The following is a 23,867-nucleotide window of genomic DNA, read 5'->3' as shown; positions in this document are numbered from 1 at the left end:
CAAGTGGTAGAAATGTAGAGGAAGGAGTGGATATAAAAGAAATTTCAAAGGAAAAATCTCTCTAACTTTGTCAATGTGATAGATAATTCTAAAATACTGTGTCTGCATGAATTGAGTGATATAACACCAGCAAAAGAGTTGAGGAGGGCAGTTGGACCACAAGGAAATATGAGACTTTAATTTTTAATATCTTGAGCCCAATAATACAGTAAAATACCCAGGTGGAAATTCTCCCGCTCTCCCTGTCATATGAGGGATACTGTTTTTCTCTGAGGGATGCACTGCGGATATTGGATCTGGAGATGGCAAAGAGAAATTTAAGACAAGTAAAGAACAAGCCAAGTTTGAAAACATCGAGGTCATAGCATAGCCGAAGCTAAGATATGCCAGGTGTTCTGGCTGGATATTTGATCTCCCATCATCTTGACTCCATACTGAGCTAAATGGCCTCCTACATTGATTATATTCAGGCATAGACTTTTCCTTCCACACATCTACAGCTGTCCAGCTCATAGTCAGTCATTAGAACATGTTAACTTTACGACTTAAAAATGTACAAAAATACTTATTTTATAGTGGCCTAAGATATTGAAGCCTCCAAATGTATGAAGTAGACACTAGGCCAAAGAGGTATTCTCTGACTGCAGTACGAATATCTCTGATATCCTCTTGGCAAAGTTTAACTCATCCTTTAAGAACTAACTCAAAAGTTACTGTCTGTATGTAGCCCGCCTGACTCCCCATGGCAGTAGGCTCTTCATTGTCCGTGTTCCCATAACACGGTGTTCTCTTTTATTTTTTTTTTTAACTACAGCATTTACCTCTCATTCTGTCTATGCATCTGTTTCTCGCCACTAGGCTGGGAGTATCTTGAAGATGGGCACCACTTGCTCATCTTCATATTTTTCACTGCCCTAACAGAGTAGGGGGCTACTGGGTGATAGTTCATTGTTGGAAGTATCCAAAAGGGGAATTTGAAAAACATAGATGGAGCAATGTGCAGGTGCTGTAGCGAAGCCTGTGTACACATCATATGCCGCATCCCTGCTGGCACCGTTAATGCTGTACCAGCAGAGGCAGTGCTCCCATTACATACTGCTGGCCCATATTTGTAATGTGTGACATTTTTTATGAAATACTGTCAAGGGCAATCCATCATATAGTAACCTTTGGATTATATGCTGAGGCTGGTCTTAAACATAGACATAAATGAACTTCAAGAATAATGCTATTTTCTAAAAAGAGTATGATCAAAGAGTGCTAGCTAGGAAAATGATACAGAACGGTAAGTCCTTTTAAATTAAACAGAAGTGCCTTAAAAAGAGGTTTTCTTCTGTCTAGCTCCAGCTGAAGATAGGGTTATTGTGTGAAGATGATTAGGCGACTCTGGAATGTGACTGAGTATTTATTTCTTGTAATACAGGAGGTGAAGACTTGAAAAGGGGATGAGGCCTTGCTAAAGGCTTGACAACCCTTGGGGCTTGCAAGGTTTTGATAACTTTATCTCAAGATGCATTTTTAAAAAATAAAAGAGCACATGATGAGTGAATTTCAGATGTCAACTGTGGACCCACAGTTAAAGGCATTCTCTCTGCCTATCCATTAAGAGCTAGGATTTTATACATATTATAGAGTATAAATTAAAGAAAGCTTCTAAATCTTATCATTTTTGTGTAAATCCAGATAAGACTCCTTTGATGAGCTTAGTGTTTCCTGTGAAGAAAAAGCTTATAGGTGAGAGGAACACTAAAATTATAATTCTTTGTCTTCCCTAATTAGACTAGAGCTCACCATAGATCTTGCTGAAACTGTGAGAAAGTCCAGGCAATAATTCACATTGTCAGGTCAGCAGAAATGGGAACCGGGGTCTGATATAACTGAAAGATTTGCTTAAGCGATCTATCTATGAACTGAACAGCTCAGAATAGGCACAGGATCTTCATTGGAAATGTACCCTCTGAAGATGCTAAACACAAACAGCAATGAAAATAAATCCCAGCAAGAGCCTTATACCACCTTTACAGATGTCATTCTAGAGGAAGGATATAAAGCATATTAATACCAATTGATGTAGGGCACTAATTAATAAGTCCCATTAAATCATGGAATAATGACATTTAGTATATAATGAATGCCTCATAATTTCTTCATCATTAATATTTCATAGCATAAGAACACAAGCATTTTCATCCCTGGGCCAATGCAGCATGGTTTTCTGTCTCCGACATGACCACAAGGGCACATTGAGTGGCACGAGTGTATTGCACCTCTGTGGTATAGACTGACTATACCGCGCAAATGATTAACTCTTAGCACCCCGGGTCCTAGCATTTCCTCATTTTAGAAAATGTGAATCTGCCTGTCATTCTTGGAAGTAACCTCTGTGACTGGAAGACGGCAGAACTGCCCCAGGCTCAGGTGTTGACTTTGGTGTGTAGCATTGCTTTGTTATTGACCCCGACCCCCCAGCCCAAGAGGGAAACCTACATAGGAGAAAATCATTACTTTGATTTATTACTGGGGACTTGCTGTATGCAAAGGCAATAATCACCTCATGGAGCAGGTGCCACTGCCAGGGTTCATTGATTCCAGGCTCCTCTAGAAATTCCAGGAGGCCAGTGAGTCTGGCGGGAGATGGAGGTAGTCAACGAAAAAAGAAGTCCATCTCATAGCAGGTTGAAATGAAGTGGGAGAAAAATCTCTGGTCATCATTCTATCGCTCCACTGACACTCGGTGTCTTTTCTTTCAGAAGAGGGGCTTGAGCAGAGAGAATGCTTAGAGGCTAAGCGATGGGCATGTGAGAGGGAAAGCAGCGACAGATAGAGCTGGCTGCCTAGGGGTCTCAGAGGCTTCATCCTGCAGGCGGCAGGACAAAGGGTCCTTCGAGCTCCAGATCAAGATTCCAAGGAGTTAAATGTTACCACGCAGCCCGACCTGGATGGGATTTGCTCCTGGGTACAAAACGGGACACTGATCAAAATCAACTTGGACAAGTGACAAGAGTGAGTCTGATGTCGGTGGATGTCTTTTAAGGTCGTTGGAGGGAAGAGGACGGGAGGGGTGTGCTGAGGGGTAGGTGGAGAGAGGCACCGAGTCCAGAGCCGGGATATAAAGGCACCAGGAGCCGGGGAGCAGAGGAGCAAATGAGTGGGGGAAAGAGCGAGAGGAAGAGTTGGAGAAAAGTCGAGGGAAAGTAGGGACAGGGTTAAGGAGAGAGAGGAGGATGAGGGCGGCGAGGAGAGATTAAAAGGGGAAGGGGGGTCGCTGGAGAGGAGGGCGGACTGTGGATCGGAGGTAGGGAGAGGGGCGAGGGGAGGGCGCGGGGTGGGGGGCGCCGGGGCGAGGAGAGGGGGCTGGGGAAGAGGAGGGGGACAAGAAAGCGAGAGCGGCGCAGGGGAGGGCTAGGAGCCCGGGGGCCGGGCCGGGGGCGGGCGGGCGGGCGGTGGGAGGCGAGATCAGGCCGGGGGAGAGGGAGCGAGCCGGGCCGGGCGCGCAGGGTGGGGAGGCCGTAGGAGGGAGGTGGGGGGCAGGTGGGGGGAAGAGGGAGGGAGCGGGCGGAGAGCCGGGGCCAAGTGCATTGTGTCTGGCGGCGGCGCGCGAGCCCACCGGCGGCTGCGGCGGGGCGGGAAGCCATGGAGCCGCGGGCTCTCGTCACGGCGCTCAGCCTCGGCCTCAGCCTGTGCTCCCTGGGGCTGCTCGTCACGGCCATCTTCACCGACCACTGGTACGAGACCGACCCCCGGCGCCACAAGGAGAGCTGCGAGCGCAGCCGCGCGGGCGCCGACCCCCCGGACCAGAAGAACCGCCTGATGCCGCTGTCGCACCTGCCGCTGCGGGACTCGCCCCCGCTGGGGCGCCGGCTGCTCCCGGGCGGCCCGGGGCGCGCCGACCCCGAGTCCTGGCGCTCGCTGCTGGGGCTCGGCGGGCTGGATGCTGAGTGCGGCCGGCCCCTCTTCGCCACCTACTCGGGCCTCTGGAGGAAGTGCTACTTCCTGGGCATCGACCGGGACATCGACACCCTCATCCTGAAAGGTGAGCGGCGGGCGCTCCCCGCGTCCCCGGCGCCCGCGCGTGGAGCGCAGCCCGCGGCTTCCCAGGGGCGCACCGGTCCCCGTGGCCCCCTCTCTGCCGCGGCCCCGCGCCCCGGCGCATTCTTGCATCCTTCCCGCCGCCTCCAGCCTTTATCTCGTCCCTTTCTTTCCCCTCTGCCTCCCCTCTTCTCGCTCTCCTTGACTCGCTTCTTTCGTCCTCACCCTGCGCGTCCTTTCAAGTCCGTGCCGCACCTCCCGCCTCTGTCTCCTTTCCTGCCTTCTCCTCCCTTTCCCCGGTTCTCTCTCTCTCCCCGTCTTCTCCGCCTTTGTACACCTGCCTGACATGTGTGTCTTTTCTTGACGCTGCTCCCCGTGAGGGGAACTAACCGTCAAAGACTCGACTTTTCTCAACCGGGCTCCTTCCTTCAAGTTGTGCTTTCCTTTTGGAAATACCGTTTGGAAGAAAAGTGGTGCCAACCTCCGAAGAGGGGGAAGGGGCTTTCCCTGTATTGTAAGGATGCTGGTGTCAGACAGAACTGATGTGGTCATCCCAGCCTGGCGGGGCTGATGGGCAGCGAAGGAGGCCCTGGAACCTTCCTCCACACCCCTGAAATGCAGGGTGTGTGTAGATTAGACTTCAGAGACCAATCGTTGGCTGGTGGAGGCTGCCCAAGGCAGATAGGACACCTGCTTTCCAACCTTCCTGAGGACCCCATGTCTCCACCCTTCTCGCTGTCCAGGCACTGAGGAGAGAAAACGCCCTCACCCTTTAAACTAGAGCTGTCCAGATCTGGGCACTCACTCTCTGCTTATCACTCTGTCTTCTGTTCGTGGTACCTTGTCAGGTTGTTTCTGTTGTTTGTTTTGTTTGGCACTGAGCTGTAGAGCATCAATTTGTTCTTCTGAAATCTGTGCAACACCTGGCTTCTGCGAATGCTATCAGATAGTTTGATTTTTTTTTTTTTTTGGTAATTCCATTCATGTAAAAATATTCAGTGTGACAATTTGTGAAGCTTCCTTTAACTTTCAGAACTTGATTCAATATATTTTTCCCCTCTGAGATGAAAAAAAAAAAATCAACATCTCTTCTCTTGGACTCATGATGTCAAAAAAGAAAAAGTCCAAAATCAGTACATTTTAATATTTAGTAGTCATTCAGGAAAACAAACGGACAAATTTGTGTTGAGTTACAGTCTGCAATGGAATGACATAGAAAAGAGGGGGTTAATAATGTGTTGGCCTTCAGAGTCTTGTTAGTTGGCGGATTCTTCATTTCTCAAACATGTCAACTTCCTCCTTCCCATGGCTAACTCAGCTGGGGACTGCCATCCAAAATCTGTCTGCGTGTGGAAGGACTCCAGCACTTTTGGGGGAATTGGATACGGTAAAATCTTCCTTTGGGAAGTGCACCATTTTCTTTTCTCTCCTAACTTGCATCCAAATCTGATTTCTCCTCATGAAGATGCTGCATAATTAATTCTGATAGTAGCATAGTACATGAACAAACTGTAAAAGCTGAATGTGGAGGCTCAGTTATGGAGTGCTCATTTAGGCAAGGCAATTTTGAAAGCTAAGCAGTGTAGTCTGTCTTTGGAAATGACAGAACTGCATTTCCTTACACTTTCTATGCTTAGAGTATTTGATTGCATGTAAATTGGATATAGAGCAATCCCTGAAACAGCAGGGCAGAGTCCAACCTACAGTAGAGGAGGGACCCCCACAGGGTATTGCACCATGCCTCTGGAAATGCCCTGGCTAGCTGAGGTGCCTGTTCCTGGGCAGTCCAGGGTCAAATAATCATAGAGGTGGAAGGACTTTAGAGGTCATTGAAGTTGAACATCTACTGGTTGTTCAAACTCCCTTCTACAGTCTTTCTGACAAATGGTTACCTAGCCCAGTACTTCCATAAGACATAACTCATATACTCGTTAAAAGAACTATATTTTCCAAGTCATGAATGCCTATTTTTAGATGAGAACAATCTCAGATTTATAATATTGATGGTGTTTAGCTTATCTTTTGTGTAGAACACTGAAGAGTTCTAGGTTGTGAGCAGAAGATATGGGCCTCATTGCTGGCTCTGTTGCTAAATTGCAGTGTGTTCTCCAAGTATCAAGGCCTTCTTCGCCTTCAGTTTCCTTGTCTGTGGTATTATTAGGAGAGATGACTATTCTTTAGAGAATTTTCTAGTTCGCATATCTGTCATTGTTATAATTAAGAACAATGTAAATTTAGCTTCTTGCAAAGTTAATGAGCTGACGCTATTAAGGAACGAGGAGTTTGGAGGAAAGAACAGGCATTGGTACATTATAGGATCATAATTTGTTGTTTGGGAGATGTCCAGAAATGCCTTGCAACATTGCTACTAACCAACCTTGGGCTAGTTACATAATTCTTCTAGATCTCAGTTTCATCATCTGTGAAATGTATGGGTGACATGAACAGCTTTAAAATTCTGAGTCTATGAATAATTTGAGAAAAGAAAATGTCACCAACATTTTCCTGTCTCAAAGATGATTTTGGCACCCATATTAGGCAAACATTGTCACCTTTGTTTTGGCATCTGACATTAGTGGCTGTGGTATGAATTTCTTAAATGAGCCATTTATAAAACTAGAAATTAACACTATGTCTAATTTTAAAATTTGAGCAACTAGAGTCCCAAGTTCTATTCTTTCTTCTATGCATTACCTTGTTTATGAGTCTTAGCATCGTTTAGAAATTTTAATTGTAGGAAATGAAGAAAAGTTTTTTCAGATTGGAGAGTGGGGAGGGGTGGAAAAAGGGCTCAAGAACTGCCTAGCATACTTAGTGAGCTTCTGAGAGGCAAAGATGTCAGGTCTAGGTCCACAGGACCTAGAGGGCAAAGCTGGGAGTTAAATGAGGAGTACAGGGAAGAAAATGTAGAGCTGATAATATGGAAAACATTCTCATAATAGGAATTATTTACATTTCCTATCACTGGAAGCAAGACAAGAGAGAGATATTTCTGAGAGATGTACAGGACATAGAAACATGCAATGTGGGCAATAAGAGATTAATTTAGAAATATGCACAGACTCTACAATATTAGTCTACTTAAGATAAATCACTGGAGCTAGAAAAGCATTTATCTCAACGGGATAAATATTTAGGAGAATCATCAAATTCTTGTTTTCACACTCTCATTATGATGCTAGTTCACTTCTATCTAGCCTAGACCCTGGAATGGTCTAGGCTTGACCTTCAGCCAGAACCTTCAGTAAGAATAGAGGTAAAGTTATTGATAAGCTCATTAAAAACCAAGACTAGAACCCTGTGCTATTCTACCAGACTGACAAATAAAACAATACAAAATATTTGCCAGCATAGTTTAAACATAGTTGTCTTTCTAGCAGCAAATTCTCTTAACAGTACTATATTGACCAATCCACATTTCACTATCTTGTTCACTGGGATAACATGAGAACTTATCAAATGCTTTAGAGATATTACATTCATACTGTATTTCCATATTTACTATCCAATTCAGTAAATGCCCATTAGAAGCCTATTATGTACAAGGTAATGCTAGAAGATTTTGGCTAAATATGTGGGGGTTCTTTTGTGTTTAAGTTGGTCAGATGATTCTCAATTAGTCTTCCATATATGCCCTTTTTGCAGCACTGGCTAACTTTTGATGCCGAGGAAGCTTTGCTGGTCCAAGTAAGGACTGACTTGGAAAAGTATGCAAATGAAATCAGCCTTCACCCAACAACTTGAGTGCTGGAATAGTTGAACAAAATGGACTTAAAGCCTAGGGCTTCAGGTACCTCTGTGGCACTGGGAATGTTGTGAGGTGTGGGGATGGGGGTTGAAAGAAGTCTTTAGGTGTAAAAATCTGTAAGGTAAGTGAGTGTGTCATGGATTACAAAAGGATGCCAAGAAATGACAAGTGACCTAAAGATAGTTCTTCATTAATTCATCCATTTATTCACTCAACAAATAGACATTGGAGGTTGGTTATTGTATCAGGTGTAGCAGATACAGGAGTGAATAAAATGGATAAAAATCCCTGCCTTCATAGAGTTTATTTCAAGGAGTGGAGTTTGTATTTCCTAGTGGGTTATATTATAACTACTCTTAGTAGGTCGTAGGACCAGGGTGGGAGAATACTTGGGGATGGCTGATAGCACTGATGGGTAAACGACAGAAAATACAAGGCAGAGTGATTGCATGCAGCATCCTTTGGGGGACTCCTAGCTGTTCTCTCCCAAGTGCAGTATGTTTGTTTCAACTACTGGATGAATAGGAAGACAGGACAGATGGAAGGAGACTCAGTTGAAAACATTATGCAATGCTTCTTTCAGTTCTTGAAAACACTGACTTTAATAAATAAACATTGATGTGACTTGCAAATACATTATGTAGATCTTTGGAGAAATCAATTTTGAATAGAAATCAGAGTCATAGAAATGACATTAGAAGTTCAACTGTTCACACTAGCCTTTAACTTTTAATGAAACATTTTCATTAAAAACAATTAACATTATTTTCTATTATATATACTTTGTGCGTGTCAATGAAATTCTAATATTACATATTATCTGCAATAAAACTGAAAATTAATGTTGTGTTTTGTTTTTATAAAATTAAAAATCATAGGATTTCAGAAATGTGAAGATTCTAAGTCTGTATGCACAATGTCGACCTGTATAAATCATCTGGGTTTGAATTCTTGAAACTTGGAACAGAACATGTTCTTGTGGTTGGAGAAGCATTTTTCCTCTAATGAGATAAACAGATATCAAAGACAGTGGGACATAAATACTTTGTGATTTTGTTCTCTGTAAGAAAAGGAAAGTGAGAGATTTGGTAGGAATTCACTGGGTCTGCTTTTCACTCTGCTCATGATTTATCTGCTTCTCCTATTGCTTATTTCCTATGAAATTAATAGTCTGTACAGGACCCACCAAGTTCTACCTGACACAGAAATAGATTGATGATTTTCTTCAGCTCGTTTGTAGACCAAAGTATAATTTGTGTTAGAATAATTATCTTCCAAGAGCAAATATATCTAGGGAAGCTGAGAAACCAGCACCGTTTCTCCTCCTTGACCCAGTGGTTCACAGATTGTTCTCAGACCTTCTCTTGGGCTAAAAGATGCTGCTGGTAAAAGGGATTCTTCAGTTTTGGGTGTTCTGGGGATACGATTAAGACTTCATTTTTCTTTCCCTCTTTACTTCTCAAGGCAAGTAGTCTCTGAAATTCTTTTGAGCATCACTCTGTGATTTATGTTTATTCATTTTTAAATTATGTGCATGGACTGTACTGACACATACATCATAAAACAGGCAAAAGCAAATTTTGAAGGGATGTGGTAATAAATAGATATAAATAGAAGTTCAACTATTTTCCTGCTACTGTCCAAAGAATTTCATGTGCACCCCTGGCATGTACACACCCCACTCTCAAGACTGCTTCTCTCACTGCTCAGAGCCAAGTCTCTCATCTGAGCAGAGGAGGAGGGATTTTTTCTATCACAGCTGAAATTCATGGCGGGTATCCCAGTGTGCTGTTATATCACACACATTTATCTTGCACAGGGGAGAGAAGAAGATGCATTTTATTTCTGTATCAATTCTGACATTAGGCACAGTATTAAATGAGCCCTTTTTGATTAAACAGCTGCTAGCTCATACTACACAACTCTTAATGACTAGATTTGTAGTTTTAGCTTGTTCCACAGTGTGCTGAGGCTGAACATACCCAAGTGTGATATTCAATGTTTCAACACATTCTATTGCTAACAATCATGAAGGTTATCTTGAATAGAAATTAAATTCTTGCCACTCTGCCATCAAAAGAAGACACTTGCTTCCATTCTTACTATCAGCACACAGGAATTGTCTTTTAAAAGTAACTTATGAACACAAAAGTGGATGGTACTTTAAGTGGTTTGTGATCAAAATTGCCAGAATCAATGACATTTTCATTCACTATGTTTCGTGGATAACATTTAGCAATGGCCTTGAGGGGAAAAAAGGAAGAGTTTGCTATGTCATAGAAAGTTCACATCCAATTATACCCGAGTTGCTGTGGTTTTTTTCCTTAGCTACTGATTTTTCTTCTTCAGATAGCAAAAAGAGCCCTCCAACCCCATCAGGCAGACTGCTCATAATTGTAATTGCAAATGTTCTTTTTTCATTTTTTTGAGACAGGGTCTTGCTCTGTCTGTTACCCAGGCTAGAGCTCTGTGGCATGATCATAGCTCACTGCAGCTTTCAACTGGGCTCAAATGATCCTTTCACCTCGGCCTCCCGAGTAGCTGGGACTACGGGTGTCTGCCAGCACACCTGGCTGATTTAAACAAACAAACAAACAAACAAACAAACAAACAAACAAAAACTTTGTAGAGATGGGGTCTTGCTATGTTTCCCAGGCTGGTCTCAAACTCCTGGCCTCAAGAGATCCTCTTGCCTTGGCCTCCCAAAGTGTTGGGATTACAGGTGTGAGTCACTGGGTTTCCCTCACCTAATAAATGTCCTTGATTGCTATAAAAGATCAGCTTTTGTTGGAGGAGCATCTGGACATTCCATTCCATTGAGAAAATGTCAATGCTAAGTGTGAAATGCTAGGGAATGGGAACATTGAAGGAATTTAGGTGGGTCACAGGGTTTCCCCAACAGTTACCAAGAATGAACTTTGCTTTCAGCTTTGTGTACATCTGTAGTGCTGTGCGTTCCAGATAATCAGATTATAATTACAGATCATATAATTGCAGATTATCATATTATAATCACAGATTATTCATGCCAAGCAAACCATGACCTCCGACTGGCCATCTCTTCATGCCCTGAGCCTTCCTTTCTTATGTTTACCTTATCATTCAGGGATATTCCACTGTCCTTTGATTCTCGATTGTGTGCACATCTGTGGTCCATTTTCTTATATTATTTCCTGGTTAAAAGAATAAAAATAAAATCAGATTTGGTCTGGTCAGCCTCTTCATTTCCCATTCCCTCCCAATAGCAATGATGGGATGGAAGAAAAAAGCTGAAACCAGTGACAGTGGAGGATTGGCAAATAATACAAATAGCAAATGTGTCTCCTTTGGAGTAAAACAGCTCAGTATTTGGGGGTAGTTCAGGTAAGATCATATCTTTAGGTTTAAACATTTTTTTTTTTTCTACAGTTACTATTTTGTTTTTAAAACCACATCATCGATATTGTCTAAAACTTTGCAAAGCTAATTGTAAAGATTTTTATCAAAATGAATTTGTAAATAGAAAGTGAAATTTATCTTCTTAAACTAGCAAAATTTATGACAGTTTATCTTTTACTCTCTCATAGTGTTTCCCTGTGGTTAAAAGTGATTGCAGTGATTAGTCTGTTTTATTGCAAGTTTTATTCATAACTAAAAGGATGCAACAGAACTTCTTGGAGCATGAGAGAGTCCGCCTCGGCCGTCGTCATGAAGCTGACAGCCTTTGTTTGCTGTAGAGTCACGGGAAACTACATGCTGCACTCCATCTTTCTTGTAACTCCGCCAGATAGCTGATTGCAGACCCAACAGTAATGTCATGGGGACACCCATCAGGGAATGCATTAGCAAGTGAACAAAGGGGGACAATATAAACCATATTTTAGTTTCTGTTATCTTTAATTACTGAGGACACAGTGAATTATTTTCTATAACTTGCTGGATGTCCTCCAGTGTTCAGACTTTTTAATATTTTGTTCATAGGTAAAAATCAATCAACTCATTTTTACCCTAAGAACCTGAAGGATGTAATATATTCCCTTTTGGTTTCACCAAGTGATTTGACATTCTATAGATAGGGAAGAGACTCCAGAAATGTAAGTAGGAAATTCTGAGTGTACAGATAATTCCAGAAGGCTTAATTGTCTCTTTACAACAGGTCACTCAAATGCAAACCCACACCATGCTTCCATCTGCCTTGCGAATAAGTACTAACTTGCATTCTTAAGGTCTGTGACAGCAGAACTAGCAGGGTAGGGGCAGTGGTGGATGGGAGGCTATATTAGGCTTGGATCTCTTTTGTCTACATTTTAAGGAATTTTTATTTGGTGTGGGGGATGTGAACACTTGCTTCACTCAACAAATGTTAAAAATGAATTTTTTTTTTTTTTTTTTTTTTTTTATAGAAGGCTGCTTAGTGAAAAACATGGGTGTTAAGTCCTCCAGGTCCTATGGGAATGTGCTTTCCCTAACTACACCCAGAGTAGTGAGGAAGGGCGTCTGAGTGAGTGGGAGCAGGCTGCTGGTTAACTTGAGTTTCAATGCCTTTTTTTAAGTTCTCACAATTTTGAAAGCTGCTTACAGTAATATTTACAATTAGAATTTTAAGTATGTGCTTCCTGTTAAATGTTATTCAATGAGCTATCCTGGAAAAACAACAACATCAATCACGTGTCTTATGATTCGAAAATTATGAAACAGATGATCACAGCCACAGTTTGACATAGCAGAAGATAAACTGTAGGGTGGGGGGAACAAAAAACTTACAATGGCCAACTGGAACAACTGAACCTATGGCAATTGGAGCTCAATATCTGTTTTATGCCACTGATACTTAAGAACCATTTATTCCAGGTGATCTAATCCTTAGCATCCAACACATTGTAGGAAAACTTCTCTTGGTGTTCAGACGATGGAAGTTTGGTTGAAGGAAGCTACAACTTACAAGTATTGGAAAAACAAAGAGATAGGCTGAATTAAAGAGTGGCGGGAAAAGCAACAGTGACTGCCAACATGAACAGTTCTTAAAAATATTGTCTTTTTCTAAGATACTTGCACATGCATATTTATGGCAGCACAATTCACAATTGCAAAATCATGGAACCAACCCAAGGGCTCATTAATCAAAGAGTGGATAAAGAAACTGTGGTATATATACATACAATATAATATTACTCAGCCATGAAAAGGAATGAATTAAGAGCATTTGCAGTGACCTGGATGAGACTGGAGACTATTATTCTAAGTGACGTAACTCAGGAATGGAAAACCAAACATCGTATGTTCTCACTGATCTGTGGGAGCTAAGCTATGAGGACATAAATGCTTAAGAATGATACAATAGACTTTGGGGACTTGGGAGGAAGAGTGGGAGAGAGGTGAGGGATAAAAGACTACAAATACGGTGCAGTGTTTACTGCTCGGGTGATGGGTACACCAAAATCTCACAAACCACCACTAAAGGACTTACTCATGTAACCACATACCAACTGTACCCCAATAACTTATGGAAAAACAAAATTAAAAAAATTAAAAAAATTTTTATTTCTCTTCGAATTTGAAACAAAAAAGACACAAAGAAACTGTTTACTATACAGCAGTAAAAGATAAAATCCAGCCAGAAGCTATCTTCTGAAGAAGCATCAAAGTCTTTGTATTCCTTTCTCTTTTTTTTTCTCGAGGGTTACCTTTTCCTTCTGAAATTCAAGTTGATAGGAGGAAAATAAGCACGTGTAGAATAAAAAATTCATAGAATTGAAAGGAATTTCAAGCAGTGATTCTTACCTGATTTTTATACTATAATGTGGGTGATAGGTGATTTGCACTTGGCCTGCAAAGTCCTGTCAATTACCCACAAAACCTGGCATACCAGCTCTAACTGCCTCCCTTTCTCTCTGAAACCATATTATCAGAATGCCTGCGAGCAAGGGGGATGTTATTATCAGCATAATCTCAAATGGGTTTTAATTTGTAAGACAGAATATATTGCTTGGAAGGAGCAGGCCCTTTGATGTTTGTTTAGAAGATGTAGGGGTAGGGGCTTCATCCAGATTGCGCATTTTGAAGTGTTGGGGGTATACGGGGAGCTGCGGGTGGGTGCTTCAGTCCCCCAAAGTCATCTCTAGGCACCACCACTGATTTGGAAAATTGGCAGCTGTATAAATAATTTGTTACCTGCTAGTCCTCTGAACAGGTCCCAACACACCTGATTTGGGAAAGTTAAAAAATAATGACAGGAGAAAGCATAAAAGGGCACAGTTTTGCATGCCATACACATGTGACAGTTAGTGAAATAAACAGGTCTGAGAGCCACTGAGAGGCGTGAGACAGAGTAGTTCCCTGTTTACTTAACCACTGATACAGATGATTCTGCAGTAATATTTTGATGATGCCATGGGGGAAAGTGAGTGCTGCTTGCTAATAGGCCCCAGATTGTAATTTTGGAAATTTGTGGCGTGGGTGTTTTTTAGAGCATGTTTTTATTTCTAAGTTATCACACAGTTCTTGTTTTCACGTTCTTCTGGCTGTATTTACAGGTTAAAATGCCAGACTACTTTTTTTTTTTCCTGGTCAGGTATTCTTCCATACATGTAGTCTTCTGGAGTTGTTATTTATTTCTTAAAAATGATTTTCTTTTTTAGAGACAAGGTTTCATTCCGCTGTCCAGACTGGAGTGCAGTGGTGCAATCATAGTTCACTGCAGCCCCAAACTCCTGGGCTCAAGTGATTGTCCCACCTCAGCTTCTGGAGTAGCTAGGATTACAGGCATGCTCTACCATGCCTAGCTAATTTTCTTTTTAAATTTTTTTTTTTTATTATACTTTAAGTTCTAGGGTACATGTGCATAACATGCAGGTTTGTTACATATATATACTTGTGCCATGTTGGTGTGCTGCACCCATCAACTCATCAGCACCCATCAACTCGTCATTTACATCAGGTATAACTCCCAATGCCATCCCTTCCCCCTCCCTCCTCCCCATGATAGGCCCCGGTGTGTGATGTTCCCCTTCCCGCGTCCAAGTGATCTCATTGTTAAATTTTTTTTGTAGAAACAGGGTCTTGCTTTGTTGACCAGGTTGGTGTCAAACTCCCGGCCTCAAGCGATCCTCCCACCTCGGCCTCCCAGTGTTGGGATTATAGTTATTTCTAAACCAGGTCAGATACAGCAGTATTTCTCATTAGATATGAAACATTATAATTTGGGTTGTGGGTGTAATTTTAAAATATGTAGTTGATAAAGTGCTTGATAAACATTTATCCACTCAGTTGGGTGGGCCTTTAAGTGCCCAGTAACAGAATACCCAAATAAAAATGACTTAGCCTACAAGGAAAATGTATTACCTGGTGTAACAGGAAGTCTGGAGAAAGCCTGCATGTGGCTAGTTAATTAAAGAGATTCAATGCTTTTGGGCTTAACAGACCCAAGGTAGGCAATTTTATCTTGAGCTGTGTCTCTCTACCTGGTCATGACAGTTCTGTGAGTTGCTAGTTGTGAATTCTGTGAGTGATCTAGGAAACAGAAGAGGCCAGGCCCCTTTTTCTGATGTCTTCTTTTACAATAAATGTAATTTCCCAGAAGTCGTCCAGCAGTCTTCCCACAGGTCTCATTGGCCAGAATTATGTCATGTGACCATTCTTAAAGCAATCCCTGGCAAGTGGAACGGACCATGATTTTCTTAGACCAATCAAGCTGCAGTGCTGGGGCTGGAGAAGGGCCCAGTCTCCCCAGGAAGCACTTGGCTGGTTGACAGCTGAACAAAATCTGGCTTTGGTTAGCCAAGGAAGAGGGGCTCCAGCGAGGCACACAAGATAGAGCCTGAAGCAGCAGGGGTCTTCAGGTGGCAGCGCCATCCTGCCTATGGTCATTCCATAGTAGGAGAAGACTGAGAGGAGAACTCAGATTTCCTCCCAGCTTTTCCAGATCTACTGCTTTCTCCACATACTACCCTAATAGACACATGGAAGTGCCCTGAAAGCCCTGTGTTTTTCTTTTTGAAGAGCTGTTTGAGTCTCTTTAATCTCTAGAGACTCAGAAATTGCATGATTAGTTCTAAGGAGGCTTATTTATAATTGCACTATTAAAATGGAAGGTAAAATGTTCAAAATTGTGCATTTTAGGGAATATTAATGTACTCTAAGATCAGAAGGTGCAGTTGCTATGAATTTAATACACATTGGATTGGTGAGCTTGGTGCTTCAGTGCTTTCTAGATGCACAGCCTTTGTCCTCACTCTCCTCCCCATCCCCCCACCCCTGGATGATCAGTGCCTCCCAAGAAGAGCTTCATGGAGAGCATTTTTCTGAGCATCTCCCTTCACCCCCACTCCTCAAGCCAGGTTCATTTATAGAATCTGTTCAAGCCAGGCTATGACTTGTTTTAACTTCTTGATTTCTTGGAGGAAAACAACAACAACATATTTCATTTCTATCCTTTGACTGGCAACTGAGTGACCATCATCATTACAACTTCCCAGTGCATCTATAAATATAACAACTTTGAACAAGAAAATTAGCAAATCACTCCTTGCTATTGCCAGTGTCCTGGTGTGTTGATAGTGGCACGTGTTCAAAATTAGAAAGTAATCAATTCTAATTTGAAGAAAAGCCACTTAACTCATGTCTGTATTGCGCTTTCATTATCTTTGAAATTTCTGTGAAGAATCATCTGCTTTTGAAATGATAAGCTGGAAGACCTGGGGAGGAAGCAGTTGTTTAGCAGTGTATGTTTCTGTGTTTGGAGGAGTGGGATGGAGGGAGAGTATAGGAAGATAGACCCTGGTCATCTCAGCAGGAATGTTCAAATCAAAACCCTTCCAGCAAACCTCAGGTTTCCTGTGCCAGGCTCCTCTTGGACCTCTCATTCAACACCAAGAGACCTATTTATTACAGCTTGATGCTTCCTCAGAGCAGGAATTATGAAGCAAGAAAACAATCTGAACTATTACAGATGGGCTGAGCTAGCAGGATTTTAGCACAGAAGCCTCAGAAGATGGTGTAAAGCCACAAGGTATGTGGGTGGGCATATATTTGGACCACCATATTGCATGCCAACTTGTAGGTTCGACAAGAAAAAAGAAGCAAGCAAGCAAGCAGGCAGGAGAGAAAGGAAAGGAGATAGGAAGCCCAAGAAGGAAGGCAGGAAGGAACAGATGAGCAACTATTTGGTGGATCTTCGGGGAACCGTCTCTATAGATCTTGTTTCCTTAAATATCCATTAGGTACATTTAGCTTTCTAAAATACAATGTTTTGTCTTTCCTTTAACTAAACATATCTGATGGGTTCCTCAATAAGTTAAACATAGAAGAACCAAATAATCCAGCAATTCCACTAGTAGGTATATATCCCCAAAAGGTGAAAACAGATACTCAAGACAAAAACACTGCACATAAATGTTCACAACAGCACTATTTGCAATAGCCAAAATATGGAAACAATCTAAATGTCCATCAACTGATGAATAGATAAGAAAATGTGGTATGTCCATACAATGGAACATTATTCAGTCATAAAAAGGAATGAAATATTGACACATGCTACAACGCTGATGGACCTTAAAAACACTATGCTCAGGGAAAGAAGCCAGACACCAAAGGCCATAAGTTGTATGATTTTATTTATGAAATATCCAGACTAGGCAAACCCACAGAGACAGAAAACAGGGAGGGGGATAACAGGAAGTGACTGCTTAATGGGTAAGTGATTTTCTTTTAGGTTTGTGAAAATGTTCTGGAAATAGATATTGGGAGTGATTGCACAATGTACTAAATGTCACTAAATCGTACACTTTAGCTAAGATGTAAACAAAAAAACCCCAAATCTCTGATCATTTCCCACTGCCTACAGCTACAAGTCTGAATTTAGCAGGTCATAAAAAAGCTTTTACCATGTGGTTCCGGCTACCTTTCTGGTTATATACCCAGCTACTTCTGCATGAAATCGAGGATCAAGTCACGTAAGACCATTTTCTAGTCCTTCAACACACCTGCACTTTCGTATCTCTGTGTCATTGTGAATATTCCTTCCTCTGCCTGAATACTATCCTCTCTTGTACATCTGGACAGTGTCTACTCTTCCTTGAAAGCTTAGTGTTATTCTTATTTCCTCTCTGGCTTTCCTTGCCTCTGTCCTCAGCCCCTCTCTCATTCCCTGCAGAATTCATTGCTATATTAACTGGGATGCCACTGTGCTTTATGAATACTTTTATGATAGCTTTTGACATTGTAATGTATGGTTTCCTTGTTAATTTTACATCCTACCTTAAGGCCAGGGATGGATACCATCCAGGTTAGTATTGGGCACATGGCGATCTGCCATAGAATGGTGGTTGAAATTTGCCTTAGATTGATTCAAATCACGGTCATATCTGACCTACTCTCTTCTCACCCACTTCAGTGTTTTTGCTGTTGTTGTTCAATTCAAGGACAGGAGAAGTGAGAATTATTCTCTGTTTTCAAAGACTAAGACACTAATTATTAATCCAAAGAAGATAAGGTACTTGATGTTAAAAAAAATAGTAATAGTAGTAGATGGGTAAAATGCCAACATTTATTATATGCTTTTATTTTTGAAGTATTCAAAAAAAATCAGTGTATAACTAGCAAAGAGTGCATCTTTCTGGAGATTTTCCTCATAAAATGTTCTTAATCCTTAATAGAAGGATTACGTCATTATGTAGGTGTTCTTGTCTCTCTGCTTATCTCCATAGGAAGTCACTGCCTTCAAGAAACTCTTCCTTTGTCTCTGTTCTTTCATAGGACCTAGCAGGGCAGTTTTCAGAAGACAGGAACTCAATATATTGGTCATGCTTTGCCAGATTCATTCTATGTATGTCCTTTTTCTGTTTTGGTTCATTAAATGTTCTTTTTCCAGTAAAACGGTTGCAACTCCAGTTACATACTTTCCTTGATCAGAAAGTAGAATAGCCGGAATGAGTTGCTGCAAGAAAGACTCTTGGTTGCTGTCCTTCATCAGGCTCTTCACTGAACCATTCTGCTGCTGTGTCAGACTTGCTACTAGGGGGGTTCCCGTATGCTGAAAAAAGCCTGGAGAATCATGTGGGGTGCGAGGGTGCTCTTCAGGCTCCTCAAGCAGAGGTGGCTCTCCAAGAGACCGGTGGTTTTCCTGGCATTCTGAAGCGATCTTCCTCCTAACAAGTTTATTTTGCAGTTTACTGAGGTGACAGGAGACTGGAGATTCGGGGCGTGTTCTTCACTCTGCTCTTAACTAGCTATGTGACCTTGGGCAAGTGACCTTACCTCTTCAGATCTTGATTTTCTCATATGTAAATATGGAGGTTGGATGAGTGTAATCTGTGTGGTCTCTTGTAGCTTTAACCAGCTGTAATTATAAGATGCCTGGAAAACAGCAGCTTAATTAACTCAGCAAAGTGTCAGGATGGGAAAAGGTCAGTTCTCTCTAGAAGTGGGTAAGCATTAGGACAGCCCAAGTTTAAGGGCCTTTTTCTGTTTTCAAATTGTTCACTCACAGAGCTTTTCTTTGCTCTTTTGAATGTGACATGCTTTCTTAATGCTAGTTTTCTTTTTCATTTCCTGAGGGATTCAAAGGAGAAACTGGAACTTTTCTTTCGCTCCAGGAATTCTGTTCTGTTGGAGCAACATTTACCGTTTGGTTAGAAGGACTCAACTGTGTAATTTATAATTTTTTTCTTAGATGATTTCATAGGGAATTGATAAGTTATACCTGGTGTCAGAAACTGGAATTAGAGTTCATAGTAGAAAATGCAAAAGGTGCATACCCTTTAGAAAATTGCTTAGTATAATTTAAATTTTGCCTTAATTGCTCATTTTAAATTTCTTCGAAGAAGTTTTGAAAAGATTTTGATGAAAGAAAAAAAAAAACATGTTTTTGTTGTTGTTGCAATAGGAAAAACATTCTAGGTTTATTCCTTCTTTGCTTCATGAGAGTATTTAATACTCATAATTCATGTGAAGGCAAAGAGAAGTCTATAATTGTGCTTCATTTTATTCAAAAGTTTTAGGTAGTGCTTTTTGAATTTAATAATTCTGTGTTAAATACCTGGAAGTTGTATTTAATTGCTTTAATTTAATTTATATTATGAATCTTGATTATTCATTTCAATTTCTTCCTTTTTTTCCTTGAATGTTATTTCTAGGTAGCTTGCCACATATTGCAATTGGGATAATAGTTAATTTTATCCAAAGCCCTATTCAAGAAATTTGAACACGACATGACTTTCTGTGACCCCCAGTTTCCTCCTTTATACTGAGGAAAGGACATATCTAGGTAAACCTCTGCAGTGATACATGGCAATGATTATAATGGTAGACCTGCTACTCAACCTCTGATGCTTAATAGGACCTGTTTTTGCTTAAATCCTTCCACACAAAGCAGACACTGGGTAGACACGCCAAGAGATCTGTGGCATCTCCATCGGGGTCATGCTGGTCCTTATTGAGAGAGCCACAGTGTGAATTCCAGAAGACAGAATGTATATGATCTAAGGTATTGAGCATACTGCCCCATGTCTGCCCTGTCATAAGCATTCTGGTCATTTGGAAGACTTAAAAGATTAAGAGGAGAAAGATGAAAATGTGTGATATAGCTTTATAGAACTGTACTGGACAGTGATGGGAAAGAGGGGGAGAGAGACACCTCCATGAACGAGGGCCATTACATATTGGTCTTCGATTTGGTGTCTGATTTGAAAATATATTTCTTAGAATTGTTTTTTATTCTGTTGGGATTTTTGCTTGTTTGTTTCATTCTACTAACAGTCACACTAGGGAAGAGTGTTACAAAATCCCTGGGAGATTATGAACTAGAAAACTGAAATTACTCTGTAGCAGCCATATGATGAGTGCATTAGTCAAGGAATGAAAGAAAAAGCACCTTAAATTTACATAGCAACTTTCTCTCACCTAACTCAGAGCAGTTTTTACAAAGAGAGAAAGGAGCTATGTTTCCTAACTAAGCGTATATGATAGGGAGCATAACATTGGAACTGCTGGTAGTTATCACTTGTCTGCAGTGGAGATGGTGTTCCTGTGCTCCAGTGGGGGAGGATTAGGAACCCTGAGAACCAGGAGCTGTAGGCCTGGCCTTGGCTCTTCCTGCTCCCTGTGGGATGTGGGCAAGTCATTTCAACTTCTGTGGACCTCAGTTTCTCATTTTAAAAGCAAAGGGTCAGACTTCGTGCTTTCTAACAGTTTACCTTATTATTACATTTTATGACTTATTTGGAGCATCAGGATGTACAGAATGAGCTTTCCAAATAGCTAAAACCTACCTCTCTGTGCATCAAAACTTGTGTTTATCTAGCTGGATAAATATATTCATTCAGTGCATTATACACGTCTGCCTTCTAAAATGGAAAGTGCTAATTTTAACTTTTGCTTAATGACTCAAGGTTATCAGTGTGAACTATGATGTAATGCTTAGGTTCCCTTAGGGAATGCAGAGGTTTGTAGAACTATTTACCTTAAAACTAAAAGATGCAGTTTACTACTTTTTTTTTTTTTTTTTTTTTTTAAAGATTGTGGTTGTTTTGATTTTTTAAAATGCTGATTGTCTTGCTAAATATCATATCCTTCTGCTTCTGTTGTCTGCCTCTGGCTGTCCCTTTGAATATTCCACTTTGCTGCTTCTGCTGGGCCAGGAACAGGGGGCCATAGATGAAGTAAGTAGATATTAGGTCTGAAATTAGGGCAAATATTTCCCAGGTGAGGTTTCAGGAGGTACTCCTGCTGGTGAAGACTTGGGACTTTATTGCCACTGCCTGGGGCCTTTGAGGTATTTTTCTGTGTTCTAATCAGTGACTCTTAGTAAGTAGAGTATCAAGGTATATGGCATTTCCTATTTAGAGAATGATGTAAATTTTGTGACTCTCCTTCCTAGAGGAGAAAATGAGGATGAAAGCAGGGCAAGAATTACATAGCCAAGGGATCTCAAGAGGGCTCAGAAATATAAAGGGGTCACAGGGTCTGTGAAAGTGTCCAGATGACTGACAGGTGTGAGCAGATCTCATCTGTGGGGCATCCCACACAATTCTGTTCACAGCCTGGGTTTGCCAGCCAGTCTCTAACATGACAGCCCGTTACCACCTCCTCAACATAAAGCAGATACAGGGGGGATGGTAGTGGCAAAGGCTGAATTAGGACCCATGGATGCAGAACTTCTAGTTAATTGTTATTCTATTGATCTTCAGGACTACTTGCAGTAGATTAAGAAAATTTAAATTGGTTATTCATTTTCTCTGTATTTACAGGCAAATGCCGCTTTATTAGCTTGCAAAATACGGTCTCGTCCATTTCAGCATAAATCTGGACACTGACTAATTTGCACTTGTTTAATCTGCAAGGCTGGCAATTTTGGGAAGCCTCCTACCTCCTCCATCGCCCCTCCCCATAGTCTCACCTCACCCATCCAGCAAAGCTAAGAATGTTATTTTAGGCTATGGAAGCCATGTTAAAAATACCACTGGGTTTCTCTAAGCTTCTCTGAAGTTTTAAAAGAAATAAATAAAAATAAGGCCAGTCTCACATGGGGCTCTCCTTCGCTGCATTTTCTGGGCACCCACGGAAGAGAAGTAACATGCCCTGCCATCGGATCTGGTGCTGTTTCGGGACACAGCTTCCCTGTCCAGGATGTGGACAGGAGCTTATCCCAGGCAGGATGGAGCCTGGAGAGTCTAATATATGCAGCTGTAATTTCACCTAAGATTGGGTTTTTGTAGTTCCTAAAAGTGAAAGGGAAGTGTGGGAAAAGCCATGAGGTGATCAGCAATTAGGGAAATAGGGCTGTATGCCACCTATTTTGGCACGGGAGTTAAGTATGCCACAATCGTGTACCACATGCATTAGCTTTTCCCTTCCTTTTAACACAATCAGTATGGATGAGGATAAGCACAGTGTGGAAGTGACTTCTGCTTTCGTCCCTTCTAATACCAGCCCCCTCCTGACTTCTAGAAAAATACTGACGTACTTGAGATCAGGCTTCTGGAATTACAGTTCCGGTAGCAGTGGATGCTGCCTTATTTATTGAAGGCTTTGGATTGTCTTCTTTATTGATTTGGGCTGATAATCATGCAGTCTGTTGGGCTGTTCCTAATTATTTTGGTTATCTTAATTATTGAATTGTGTATGATCTGTTCTGTTCAAGTAACTTTTCAGCAAAAATAATTGAACCAGCTGAAGAGTGCATGCATCTACCTAGTTCTGATCTGCTTCTGCCTCTAGCCCTTTGTGTCACGTTAAATGAATCATTTTGCTTCCATGTTTTTTATTTCCCCCTCTGTGAACATAGAATGATATTTATCTTGTGGTTTAAGATTTAGGGTCGCTAAATATCAGGTGCTATCAAAGTGTAAATTATTGCTGACTTCATGTAGTTTAAATCTTTTTTTCTGATTATGAACTTTTATATATACATGCTTATTGTGGTAAATGCAGAAAACTGTAAAGAAGGAAAAAAATCATCTGTTATCCTGCCAGTTAGTTATATAAACCTGTTAAAAAATTTGTTTTCATTCAGTCTTTATGCTAATGTATATACAAACGTATTATTTGAGATATTGTGAGATATACTGCCTTGTATCCAGCATTAAGCCAGATAATTTTCCAGTTTTGATCATTTTTAATATCTGCATAGTAGTTTAATGTGTGGATGCATAGCCACCTATTCCCATATCTCCTCATATCCCTTTTTTACCCAACTGACAGAACCATCTATCTAAAATAAACTCGATCATATCACCTGCTTGCTTAAATCCTTCTGCAGCTCCCGATAACTTACTGGATGGAGCCTTGTCGCGTGGGGGAGGGAGCTCTTCCCGCCTGGTCCCTGCCGACCTTTCCTCTTAGCTCTTCATTTCTCATCACTCTCCCTCTCATGCTTTTTGCTCCAGCAATACTGAACCTTCTGTCGGTTCCTATGAACAATCCTGTCCCCTACACCTTCGCTTTTGCTGTTCCTCTGTCTAGAACAGTGCCACCCACACATGCCCCTGGACCCGGCTGACTCTGACACAGGAAGGATTCTCCAACCTCCTCTCACTGGAGCCTTTTTCTCTTGGCAGTTTTGTACTGTTCTGTTTATATTTCCATCCCTTATATTACTACCAGACCCTCTAAT

At 41.4% G+C, this 23,867-nt stretch overlaps 1 protein-coding gene across 4 annotated transcripts in view; it reads left to right on the top strand.

Moving 5' to 3' along the window:
• Nucleotides 1-2,617: 2,617 nt before the first annotated feature.
• TMEM178A (transmembrane protein 178A) overlaps nucleotides 2,618-23,867 on the top strand; it is a 53,156-nt gene continuing 31,906 nt past the window's right edge. Inside the window, exons 1-2 of one of the 4 annotated variants that reach the window (XM_045368609.2) lie at nucleotides 3,894-4,033; nucleotides 7,675-7,819. In XM_045368609.2, the coding sequence (XP_045224544.1) occupies nucleotides 7,795-7,819 (25 nt within the window). In that variant the 5' untranslated portion in view covers nucleotides 3,894-4,033; nucleotides 7,675-7,794. Of the gene's footprint in view, nucleotides 3,004-3,442; nucleotides 4,034-7,674; nucleotides 7,820-23,867 lie in introns of those variants that run through there. The other 3 variants (XM_005576043.4, XM_005576039.5, XM_045368608.3) reach the window with 3 other exon arrangements.

The sequence above is a fragment of the Macaca fascicularis genome, chromosome 13 (genome assembly GCF_037993035.2).
Source record: "Macaca fascicularis isolate 582-1 chromosome 13, T2T-MFA8v1.1".
NCBI lineage: Eukaryota > Metazoa > Chordata > Mammalia > Primates > Cercopithecidae > Macaca > Macaca fascicularis.
This window is presented reverse-complemented; position numbering and strand designations above follow the sequence as displayed.